Consider the following 12,551-nt stretch of genomic DNA (forward strand, 5'->3'; position numbering starts at 1 on the left):
AAACCGGGGATCAAAAACGCTGACTGGCTTGAGGTCTCGGGAAGAATGCAAGATCACGTTCCCAATTCCCAGTTCGCTGGAATCGAATCGATGGTCGCGACTCGCGCCTACTCATGCGTGAACCGCACTCACGGAAAAGAAATGATACCAAACGCCCCAGACGCGCTGAGGTAGGAGCCAGTCCGCCCTCGGAGACATCGAGCACAGGGTAGCCTGTCTTATACCGCGCATCACATTTTGATAACAAGTTTAGCAACTCAAAATACGCTGTATAAGACAGGGTATGAGGAGCTTGTGACCTGCTCTGCCGTTTACTGTGGGTCATCTGGGCAAGGACCCGTGGACTCAACGTCGTGGTTGAATGGACCAGCAAGGAGGTTTACTTGCATGTGCAGATGGAGGTTTGGATCATTAGCATCGGTGATCTTTCGAAGCCATGCTTGGTCGGTAGCTACTGCTAGGTGCTCTGATAGCCCTGGGCACCACGCGTCCATAGCTTTCTAACGTGCTCGTTGGTGTTGTGCTGATATGAGCTGCGGGTGTAGTCATGATCATTGAGCCCTTGGCTATTGTGTGATAAGGCCAATTTTATCGATCCGGTGGAGCAGGTTTTGGGTGATAGATTCCACTGATCTGTGAGGCTGAGCGGCAACAACCTGCAAGCTATAACTGTGAAGCGAGATTTCGCTTCTCGAAGACCCGAGGACAGTCTGGAACATACATACCAGAAATTAGATGAATAAGGGATATACAATTATGTTAGTTAGCTATGGCATCAGCTGGGTCATTTCATGAAAGTAGCGTAAAGGCGCATCATCATCACGAACTTTCACTATAGCTCCTACGACGCCGGCGCTGTAGAGCTTATCGCCAACTATGAGAACTGCTCTCTGCACTAAGGCTCGGGTATTATCAAGAGTTCTTCAATGTTTTGCTGCTGTCTAGGTGGTGGCAAAGGATTGGGCTCAGTCGACTAAATCTCATAGTCTACCTGTTCCTGCCTTCTGTCGACCCACCATGGTGTTTCTAGCCTGGGTTGGCCTCATGAAATATCGTCAAAGAATTTGGAAGTAACAAATGGTGGTTAGACTTGTCCCTGGAATGCAGCAACTGGGGATAGACCTTGCTGTAGTCATTCTCCTTCCCTGTGGTTCAACCTTTACTAAACGTGCAGTATCAAATCATGCACCGCCCCACGGGACTGGACGAAGAGGTAGTAATGGCATATTCTATACAACGCCGCACTGGGGACTGCGTCATCGAAGGTACTATCTCGTGTCGAACATACTCTCATGAAACGCTATGAGCGGTCGTAGTGGGGGATAGACATCTGCAGTCGTAATGAACAAACGCCTGAACCTGTTATAGGCAGTTCGAATGATAAGAACTGGCATCGTGATGTTTTACTAGGCCACGGTCAGTCTCGAAAGTAGAAAGGTACCCTGGTATTACCGACATAGTCGACCGGCATCAACCATGGACTTGAGGTGGAAAGGAGGACCTGATGCCTGCAAGCCTTACATGGTCGAAATGTTGAGCAGCCATAAGCTTTTGAACTTGCATTGGCATCCGAAGTCGATAGGTTATATACTCTCCAACCCCGTTGTGGGTATCACCTTCATGATCGATTCATGCATCTGCTGAGTAGCAAGAAATTCACGATTGAAGTAGGTACGATCCTTTTACCGTTGCATCTTGTCAGTTAGCGGTGAGATGAGCATCATTGCCACTTGTCACGATAGCTTCGTCGCTTCTTCGCGACAGTGCCGTCTGTGATAGAGTCGACATGCATGGAATCAACATCTTATAGCCCATGCAGAGATGTGATTGAGCTTATATCAGCATATTAATATATGCTTGGCCATATTTCGAGGTCAGACGGTGCGAATAATCGAGCGTCGGCTTTGTGATCTTCTCTTGTGTTGGAATTGGCGCTGTTGATGAAGGGATCGATGGAAATTGCTGTGGGATGTTGCAAAGGTATCTTTCGACTGAGAAGACTCTATCTCGATGGAAGGAATGGCAGACCTCCTTCTCAAATCGTGCAATCTGGACGGCCCAGAGGTGAGAGGAGCTTTGACTTTGGATAGGTGAATGGGAAAGAAGAGAGGAGAGAGACCTGGTGAGGTTATCAGATGGATAAAACCACGCAGCACATCTAGAGAGGGAGAATATCCTTGTGCCAGAGAGCTGACGCGCAATTGAATTTGCTGCTGAGCTAGAAAGGAATATTGTGCGCCGACTTCCAATGGACGTGATTGTTTTCGGGTGGGTGAAAAGCGAATCCAACATGCGTTGTTGAAAATTGGACTGACTATTTTTGAACCCGGTCATCAGAAAGGGGATAGAAGGGGGATGGACAAAGGTAGTAGGGAGGGTGAAATACCTAACCCTTCTACACCCCAAGCACACTCACTCGATCACTTCGTTCTACTCATCCCCTCAGATTAACCACCCACCACACACCAACCACGACAGAGACATCGCCAAACCCAGACTTATGCATCTCCCCCTCATGCCAAGCAATCAGATAATCGAAATAGTCCAATCCAGCAAATCCAGCAAATCCCGGCCTCCATGGCGCCGAGCTCCGACGCAAACCGACAGGGATTCTACCCTAGTGAGGCGTTAGCACGCAAACTAGCTTTCCATCGACCCGTCATATATGCAAAGCAGCTGATGGTCTGGATGCATTAGGAAAGAGTCGCGTATGCCTTGTGGTCCAAGAGGGGTGGTCGTTATGACAGCGGTCGGGTTGTGATAACTCCTAACTTGGAGTTTGAGATGCCCTGGGTAGCATAAGTGACTGGGTCATGGATTAGCCCCTTTATGATTCAACCTGAAAAATGTCTCTGTTGGAAGTCAGTCACTGTGTTGTAAGATCTCTCAGGAGTACGTTTCTCCCGACCGATAGGCACCAGGAACCGCGGGAATGCCACTCAGTCACCTCTTGCCTAATCTGTCCAGATGGGTTGACACTGGGCAAAAGTACGTACTTTGATATCAATATTATAAAGTCTATAGATACTGTAGGTAGACAGCTGGAACCGAAAGCGCCATATCACATCACATCACATTCTAGGCAGGCAAGCTGTATACAAGGTTTGCGTGGCTGAAGATCCAACAAGACTTCTGGATGACCATTCGCAAGGTATATGAGCGCTAAGATGTTGGCGTTCGGTCGTTCTTTGCTGCGGCAGTCGCTGTTTGTTCTAGGCCTTCAGCCTTAAATTGTCGTATGTGCTAGTGGTTTGAGTAGAATGATGTACACTGACAATCTGGACAGGTGAAGGTGGAAATCAAGACAAGGAATAGGGAGTTAAGAGTCATGTTCTAGGTCTGTTGTCGTGTTTGTCCGCTGCTTGCTCGCTAGCGTGGATGGTAAAACGGTCAGAATCACAAGGACCTACTAGAGTGGGCGCCACGCGCAGCCATAAGGCTGGCATCATCGATGTGATCAGTCCGCCTCCCACCCCCGCTCAATGCCCACTCAGGCGCAGTGCATGCGCGTCGATTTGAGGTCCCTGGAAAGTATGCTTGCCAGTAACAAACCAAAGAATATTCACAATCAATAGGATTCCCGTCAGTACGACCGAATTATAGTTCATGGATTGCAAAGTGACGGGAAGATGTGGGGGCATGCAATTCAAGGCGATTTGGAAAAACACCCAGATCACCGAAAAAATATTGCAGAAGTAGCCGACCCTTGAGAGGTTGAAGTAACGCCTTGGGAGGTAGGACCGACCACGCAAGAGAAGAAGTCCTTGTGGGATGATGTATGTCAAATTAAGAAAGAGGACGGCGGCGTTGATAATCGAGTTAAATGCTGTAGTCGAAGCAAGGTAGAGGAGGCCGTAGATAGAGCAGAAGCCAAAGGAAGCCAGTGTTGTGCGTACGGGGAAGTCGAGTTTCGGGCTGATTTTGGAGAAATATCCTGGAAATGGGGTGCCTCCCTATGGAGACAATCAGTAATCACTACCTTCCAATTGTGCTCGTATCCATGCTGCATGCACTTACATCACGAGCAAGTGCCCAAGTAATCCGACCGGAAGTCACCCACTGAGGTGGAAGACATGCTATCCAGGATTAGCTAGCGACCAAATCAAACTTGGGAATGTCAACGGTCTGTCATACAAATATAAATTGCCCAGAGCAAGATGAGTAGACCCAGGGTGGCGTCTCGACTTCCAGTCCTATCCATGAAGGTCAGAGCGCACATTAAAACAACCGGGGATCAGGAGCAAACTGACACTTGATACACTAACTCGAGACTGGGGAGGGGGGAGTCTCGGATTGCTTCATAATCATGGGCGAAGTAGAGGAGAACCACAATCATCGTCAGGCTGGTCACGATTCCAATGACTTCTGTCATAATCATGATTTGGGGCACACGTCGCCCCGGTCCTGGTATCTCCTCAGAAATGTGTATTGCTGTCAAGTTCAGCATTGAATTGGTAAGAATGGTTAGTTATTCTTACCGCCATCTGCGGAGGCAAATGCATACATTGCATTGCTAATCGCAAGCAACCAGGCTGCGCCACCGTTCCATCCGCTGTTTGCCTGATTGGATGCTACTGCAAAGGACTTGCCCTGAACGTGATCATGCATCGCTAGAGCGGTAATGAGATAAACAAGGTATCCCGACAAGGTCAGGGATAGTGTCAACTGGGTCACCCGTGAAATCTTCGTTGGTGCAACAAACAGCGGAATTACTGGCAAACTCTTAGCGTGGGATATTCTGGAAACAAGCCTATGATCAAGAACTTACGGGTCGAAGCCGCAATTGCCAGGAAGATCAAGTAAGTGTGCCACTGAGCTGCCTCATAGCTCGGGACATAGTAATTCACTATCCCTTGGAGGAAGACCGCGCCAAGTGAGATACCTGAACAGCTAAAGAGGTATCAGTGCAGCTCGCATGTTTGGCAAGAGGGGCATCATACGTCGCCATCCACCAGGCAAGCACTGAAAGCCAGCCCACAATGTAAGCATTGTACTTTCTGGTATTCTTGGTGCTGAGTATGTAACAGAAGTGGTATTGACCTCCACTAGACTGCTCTAGAGTAAGCAATGCCTCTGGACAATTTTTGAATGACTTTCCGTACCGGAAAGGCCGAGGCCAGTTCAGCAAGTCCCATTGTGATGACAAGCTGGATTGCCCATCCAAGCACTAGGCTAACTATACAGCCTAGCACACCGACATAGCTCAGATTCTGTCCAAAATTGCTCTAGTTCATCAAGGCAGTGAGTGTCAGCAACAGCGTCTTTGCGGCTACCCGAAAGTACGTACCAGATAGCCGATCCATGAGTTGGTGATCGAGAACCCCAGACCTAAAGCAGAAATCCAGTTGAACTGCCTGGGCATGGCTGCCTCGTGGCCGTTTGCTCGAAGGACTGCATCATCATCATCAAGCAAAGTATCTTCAACTGTGCTGTCCGCGACGTCCGCTGGCAAACACTTGCCATGAATGGCCTTTTCCGATGTTGAATTCATTTCCGGAGGCTGAGAAGCTAGCCGAGTTGAGATATTAGTTTTAAAGAAAGGTAAGAGATCTCAAGCAACTTTTGTGGGAGGGACACTTGTACGCTTATATCTCATCTTTCATACCCCTCCCCCCTTGCTTGGACAAGAGAAGGGAGAATGATAAGCAATCACACAGTCAACACTCCCCTCTCATCCTGATCGTATTTGACATATGAGCGGTTGTTAAAGAAAGTTGGGTAAAATAAACTAAATGATGGATTCGCCTTCCCGTCCCCTGGAATGCTCAGGATTAGGTTGCACAGACGCTTGGTTGGCGGCTTGTACAGCCACGGGAAGGCCAATAGGAACCAGCAAAATTTGAACTTCAAAGCGATGCATTCCAGAGGCAAGGGAGTCGGAAGTATGGCCATCGGGACTGATCACGTCTAGTAATATCCGGTGCTGTTGGGTCCGTTTCCTAATGCGGCTCGAGTCCCAGCGACGAGTCAATTTGACCGCTTGAGTAGTCCAGTTTTGCCTAGTACTAGCATGCGTACTCACGATGTAGTTTTCTCGCATGTGTTGCTAGATGCATTGGGGTGGGGAAGTTCGACAGGGAAGATGCTGTTTTCTGGCTGGGGGTGAGTTTGCTTCTGCCTGCTGAAGAGCCCACGGAAGGGGATGAGTGGTATCGGAAGAACGCCATCGTTGACACTCGCTGCATGTGGCGGCGCGCTGAGATGCTGGGCGTTCTCTCATGGCAATATATCGCCTATGCTCCCTGAACTGATAATAGAGTTACTTGGGCGATGCTAGAAACGTACTTTCACATCTCATACCGGCGCCTACCTTTTCTCCCAGGGTTTGTTTCCTGCCAGAATCTGGTCGTCATAGCTCACTCAGTTGTCTACACAACAAGCAAGTTTCTTGAGCCATCTCCCACTCCGATACCCCCAAGTGGCCTTTCCCATTGGCTCCGAGGCCAAACGTCTTCGGCAGGGAAGGCCAGACTTGAGCTTCGCGCCTCTACCCTGCCTTCAGTCTGTGCTTGGTCAGTTGTTGATCAGCCGATGCTACCTTCTGACCTCACAGGTGTCCAGTTGCAAAGGTTTGGGGTAGCGCAATGAACGACTGGGCGCAGGCGTTGGGACTCAGACTATTGGGCAGAAAAAGCGCATTCCAGGGAATGAATTCAGGAGAACAACATCAGTCACAAGGCGGAGGTCAAATTGAAGCCTCGACGAAGTATTCACAAAATATGTTGTGCGAGCCAGTATTTTTTTGAAAGTGAGAGCAATGTCAGGTCGGACACCGATGAAAGACAGTTATGAAAATGATTTACCTGAAACTGGAGCTTGGAATCTCAAGGCTGCTGATCTATCTTACTCAAACAGGAAGGAAGGTGGGGGTCCGGCGAGGTCGTGGGGGTTGGGCGCTTGGGCCTTTTATTGACGACAATCTCACGGCATCAGAAGTCATTTATGCCTATGGGTCTTAAGGTTGAGCAACTCAATCTACTCTGCAAACCGAAATCTAGCTTATCGATGGCTCAAATGCTGATTCTGCATGCCTTGATCTATCATTCTATGACACAACCCATCTCAAGAACGTACCTGGATGGTGCACTATCATTTCCGATGCCAGTCAAGGAGGTTTCATGACCTTGTGGGAAAGGGCACTTGAAAGTTGCATGGCGGTAAAGGCATTGCGTGGGAAGCAGCCATCATCGGCGAACATCATTTAAGCTTACCGTGAACAATGAGATGCTGATGCCAATGTGGCGTAGGTGATCATCCACATCGCTAAACAAAAGACATGGCCATGTGCAGCAAATCTGACTAGAAACCAGGTAACTACCTACATTCGCAGACGCAACGCAACGGTTGATTCCACCTCCTCAAGCTGCACAGATCTTCGCGCGGCAGGATGCGATGCGCCCCTCCACACTATTCATATTCTTCGATGGCGGAGCTGTTTCCTCGCTAAGATCGATTTGGCATACTATAACCCCTGCATCAAACTTTCGAGCTACTCCGTGCAGACTCCTTGGGAAGAGTTTACTTCCGTTCGGGAACCGCAGAATCGTCATCAGCGTGACATGGGTTCAATTAGCGACGATTTACGAAGTGGCGACAACTGGAATCTTTAGCACATACGAGCATGTCTTTAGTACTCGTTAGGCCTTGAAGAATACGGCTAAAAATAATTAGTGCTAGACCTTGGAAACAAGTGGTAAGGGAGTACTACTGGTTGAATCCGCAGCGCTTGTTTGGGCATTGACTTAACCGAGGCACTAACTATTCGGTCACTGTCAGGTGTTCGATGAGAGTCCAGTCTCACCTCATAAGCCTCCTTTATGATTGGCCGCACGGCCCATTCGAGCTCTCAGTGATCAAATAGTCATTACCACGGACTGGAGAGCCTTTTCGTATGAGCGTCGTTCGCGTACGGAGACACACATTCGCGTGGTGTGAGGATCAAAGCCCATCAAAGCCCTTTCTGGGTGGTCCAAGACACTATTTATCGGCTCCCCGACCGCGTTCCACCATCTTCACACTCCGGCCTCTCACAGCGTGACACCGCCAATTTGAGGACTGCAAAGACCATAGCATCGAGCCGTCTCGCAACAAGAGCGGGGTATTCAGAATTCCTCATATGACCAATCGAAGCATATCCTCACCGGCTGTCATGGCTCGGTGCTACAGCTCCTTGCATACTGGTGGCTTCTAGCCGACGCTGGGCCACTCAGCAGTCACGGATTAATGAAGATTAGCAGTCTCGGCCCTTGACTAGGGCGGGGATAGTCGTATCAATATTGACTACCATTGACAACCACTATAAATCTCTGCGGCTCTTCCCAAGTACCCTCTCACCTCCTGAATTCGTTTGATTTTCCCTGTCTCCACAGTCATTGGGCGCTGGCCGTTGGAAAGTATGGCAGCTCTGGCAGTCTTTGGCTGCAGTATCGCCCTGTATCTTGTACTCAGGAGTATATACCGAGTTTACTTTCATCCCTTGAGTAAGATTCCTGGTCCCAAGCTGGCCGCAATCACTCACGGCTACGAGTTCTACTTCAATGTGATCAAGGGAGGGCTATTTATCTGGGAGATTGAACGATTGCATCAAGTATATGGTTAGTGTTCTTAAACAGCTGTGGCAATAATAAGGGTTTCTTTCTATGGCCAGATTTCACTGACCGACTTAGGTCCTATTATTCGCATCGGGCCAGGACAAGTTCATATCAGAGACCCCGATTACTATGAGGAGGTCTACGCATCCAGAGCCCGTAAGCGAGAGAAGGATCCAGTCACCGTCGCCCGCTTCGCACTGGACGGCTCGGTGTTCTCCAGTATCACAGATGAAGACCATCGCTCACGTCGTGCGCCGTTGGACAAGTTCTTCTCGAAACAGGCCATTTCAAACGTCGAGTACTTGATCCGTGAGAGTCTCGACAAGCTCGTACGTCATCTTCGCACTGCCCATGAATCACACAAGGTGGTTCATTTAGATGCTGGATTTGCCGCCCTGACCGCCGACGTAATCCATGTATATGCATTTGGGTTCAACCCAGGGAATCTGGATCAAGATGGCTTCAACGCCAACGTTCGGGATGGGATCAATGCGCTCTTCCAGATGGGCCATATCGCTTACTTCTTTCCTTTCATACAAAACCTCATCAACGCGCTGCCGCTGCCCGTGCTGCGTAAATTGAGCGCACCTGCATATGCACTGGCGCGCCAGAAGAAGGATATCTATGAGTGCGGTGCTGCGGCACTGAAATCCAGTCTTGCAACGCAGAAGTCTGGGAATCCAACAATTTTCGAAGCCATTGCAGGGCCAAAGATGCCGGAACATCTCAGAACGCCTGAGCGACTCATGAACGAAGGCTTCACGTTGACAGTTGGCGGCACGGAAACCACTGCTCGCTCGCTGGCGATCGCGATGTACCATCTGATCGACAGACCTGAGGTCCTGAATAAGCTGCGAGAGGAGCTCAAGCAGGTGGTGCCCACGCCGGATTCCCGTCCCACATGGAACGAGCTGGAGAAACTTCCTTATATGGTAAGCTTAACAGGACCGCGTTGCCAAATTGGAAAAGACGGTTCTGACTATTGTCTAGTCCGGAGTGGTCAACGAAACCTTGCGCCTTTCCACAGGAATCGCTAGCTACTCACCCCGAGTTGCTCCTACGGAGGCATTGCAATATAAAGGCTACACGATCCCACCCGGGGTAAGTCGAGCGGCGGAATCGTAGAGGAAAGGATAGGCATCGCATGCTGACGATTTCCATGATGCAGACTCCTGTTGGTCAGACGCACTACTTCATCCTCATGGATCCTAACATCTTTCCGGATCCGCACGCTTTTGAGCCCGAACGCTGGATCCGGGCCGCTGCCACGGGAAACCGTCTGGATCGCTATTTGGTGAACTTCTCGAAGGGAAGCAGGATATGCGTTGGCTTGAAGTAAGACCTCCGACATCTAGCTTCGATGGGATTTACTAACTTTGAGAACAGCTTGGCTTATGCAGAGCTCTACCTTGTCATCGCGACACTTGTGCGCCGGTTCGAGATGGAGCTGTATGACACACCTCGAAGCACCATCGAACTCAAACGCGATTATGGCACGCCGTATCCTGAAGAGGGACACTTGAAGGTGCAGGTGTTGGTGACCGGTCTTGTCACTGAATGAAACCAGATATGTTTGGCTCGCATTCATTGGGTCTAGGACAATTTCACTGAATACTGACGAAGTGGTGCATTTCGTGCTAATCTTCAGATACTTTACGGTTACATTTCACGAAAGAGAGTGGACTTGCAAACTATCATCACTGCATTCAAACTTCCATAGTACATACGCTAGTCACATACATAATCTCATTGAACCACTTACAACTCCTGTCGGTTAAGAGACTCGGAGGGCAGGGAAAGGTTCTGCTGCAGCTCCTTGCGCTGGACAGCTCCGAAGCGAAGGTTGCCGACATCGAAGACCTGTGACGGTGATTAGCTCATGATCCTGAAACAAATCAGACAGTTGAAACTTACGGCATAAATACTCTTCAGAAATGTGTCTCCCAGGATGTCGAAGGTCATATCGCCACGGCTCTGGATACCACCATAGACATAGCCAGTCTTGGCTTCGGCGAAACCCAGATCTTCCTTCTGTACGACGAACTGCTCGTCGCCTACGGCAAACGAAACAACAGGTAGATTATCCTCCGTGGTATCGGAGGGATAGATGTAACCCTGGGTCTCGCTGTCATAGTACGCGCCCGGAATAGCATCGTAGATGGCCTTGCAAGTGTCATCGTCCACCAGCGCCAGTGTCGTGCCAGTGTCAGCGATCGCCTTGTTCCCCGAGCGAGTAATGGTCTTCCCATTCACCGTGGCGGAAGTAGACTCGAACATCCAGAATCCCTCACTGTTGTCGATGGATGCGTAAGATATCTCCTGTCCGGACGATTGCACGGTGGCATCGTCAATGTAACCGAACGTGTAGAAGGACTCGCCCTTGTCCGGCTCGTTGGCATCACGCCAAGAGCCCAGCTTGGCCGTGAACAGAGCAGACGAGTTCGGAATGTCATCCTGCGAGATCATGTTCTCTACGGGGGTCTTGACACCCTTGGGCTTGACGGTGTTGATGTTGCCAAACGCCAACCCCAGCAGTCCGTCCCCGGCACCCTGGGCGAATTCGGTTGACATCTTCTCGGCCAGCTCGACGGCCTGGTTCTTGACCGTGATGCCGCCGATGTTCACGTTGTCGGTTCCGACCGACCCCGACGCAGAGGAGCCATCGCCGTACGAGATCTGCCACGTGTAGCCGTCTTTCTCTTGGTAGGTGCTTGACTTGGACGGATCGAACACACTGTGGCTCTTGCCGTACTCGGAGAGGGTGGCAGAGGGGAGCTTGGTGGACCAGACCTATGTCATTCTATTAGCGATGTATCTCTGCCAAACATGAAGGGTCTGGCCGTAGGGATATTTAGAGGCGGAAGAACGGGATTGACTTACCCACAGATCGGCCGAGCCAGTATCAAAGTCCAGACTCACGGTCTGGGCAGGAGTGCCGATGCTCACTTGAGCCAGGTACTCGGAATCGTTCTGCACATCTTCTGCGCTGACTTCGCCAACCTGATCAGTGCCCACCTTGCGCTTCTTCAGCTCCCGCCGAATATGCGCCCGGCCACCCACGGCCTTGTCGGTGTACACCCGACCGACCTGGTGGAGGGAGCCACCGAAGAAGTAAGGACCCTCCTGGGTCGGATTGAAGCGATACTTGCGCAAGAGGTGCACATAGGACTTGGTGCCAGACCTCTTGTACTTCAAGTTGGGGATGAGCTGAACCTTGGTAGCCATGATGGGCAATTGGATCAGTTGGCTTTACGCTCAAGGTTCTTTCGGTTAGTCGGCAGTGTGAGGGAATCGAAGAAGTACGGATAGGCTTTCTCGGGAAGATAATAGGAGGGGTGAATGCTTGAAGAAGAAAATAAGAGCAAGATGGCGTTAGAAAGACCGGGCCCACCACCGGTCTTTATCAATGAAAGGGCTCTTCCCCTCCCCCCTCCCCCCTCCCTAAAAACAAACACAACCAACCCACCAAATCACACCAACGCTTCCACCTCGCATGCCATGCGATCAAGCTATTCTGTTCTTCTCAGCTGGCCACGAAACCCGGTCTCCTTTCCCTTTCCCCTCATCCTGGTTCTCCTGTGGCGGGGCGAGCCGAGGCCGGTCTGTAGCGTTTGAGATCAACCCCCATTCAGGATAAGTGGATCTGCACGATGACGCGGTATCAGCTGCAGCTGTCAACGCAACCGAGCTGAAGCGATAAGCTCTTTCAGAGCCAAGGTCAACCCAGCCAAAGAGCACCCCGCGAGCTATCTATCTGATTGCGCAAGATCCAGGGCTTGGGTTTTCACAAAGAGGAATCTCTCCTCAACCCTTTCGAAAGAGCTGCGATGGCTGATGGTGGGTGATACGAGTCTTGTGCCACGATCTGCAAAGTGCAGATGCTAAGTTTAGCCAAGCTGGGCTTATCATGGCTCTGGACTTATCATACGACAACCTTGATTCCTCCTCACTGATCGGCAG

The 12,551-nt window shown here is 50.3% G+C and overlaps 3 protein-coding genes across 3 annotated transcripts; 1 reads left to right on the forward strand and 2 right to left on the reverse strand.

The window, feature by feature from the left end:
• Positions 1–3,479: 3,479 nt before the first annotated feature.
• BO97DRAFT_420267 (putative GABA permease) lies at positions 3,480–5,491 on the reverse strand (the record flags this gene model as incomplete). Its single annotated transcript, XM_025696640.1, has 9 exons — positions 3,480–3,953; positions 4,018–4,076; positions 4,135–4,193; positions 4,251–4,431; positions 4,479–4,712; positions 4,769–4,890; positions 4,941–5,050; positions 5,103–5,225; positions 5,288–5,491. 9 exons carry the CDS (start codon positions 5,489–5,491, stop codon positions 3,480–3,482), a joined length of 1,566 nt encoding a protein of 521 aa, XP_025556033.1.
• Positions 5,492–8,060: 2,569 nt separating this feature from the next.
• On the forward strand, positions 8,061–10,308 carry BO97DRAFT_77973 (cytochrome P450). The gene is made up of 5 exons (XM_025701059.1): positions 8,061–8,594; positions 8,667–9,523; positions 9,582–9,692; positions 9,760–9,926; positions 9,978–10,308. The coding sequence occupies exons 1-5, from the start codon at positions 8,396–8,398 to the stop codon at positions 10,150–10,152; spliced, it is 1,509 nt and encodes a 502-aa protein (XP_025556034.1). The 5' UTR covers positions 8,061–8,395; the 3' UTR covers positions 10,153–10,308.
• BO97DRAFT_381990 (pepsin-like aspartic protease) lies at positions 10,275–12,042 on the reverse strand. Its single transcript, XM_025693276.1, has 3 exons — positions 11,472–12,042; positions 10,506–11,381; positions 10,275–10,451 (listed from the first exon to the last, which is right to left on the reverse strand). Exons 1-3 carry the CDS (start codon positions 11,814–11,816, stop codon positions 10,350–10,352), a joined length of 1,323 nt encoding a protein of 440 aa, XP_025556035.1. The 5' UTR covers positions 11,817–12,042; the 3' UTR covers positions 10,275–10,349.
• Between the last annotated feature and the right edge of the window lie 509 nt (positions 12,043–12,551).

The sequence above is a fragment of the Aspergillus homomorphus genome (assembly GCF_003184865.1).
Source record: "Aspergillus homomorphus CBS 101889 unplaced genomic scaffold BO97scaffold_2, whole genome shotgun sequence".
NCBI lineage: Eukaryota > Fungi > Ascomycota > Eurotiomycetes > Eurotiales > Aspergillaceae > Aspergillus > Aspergillus homomorphus.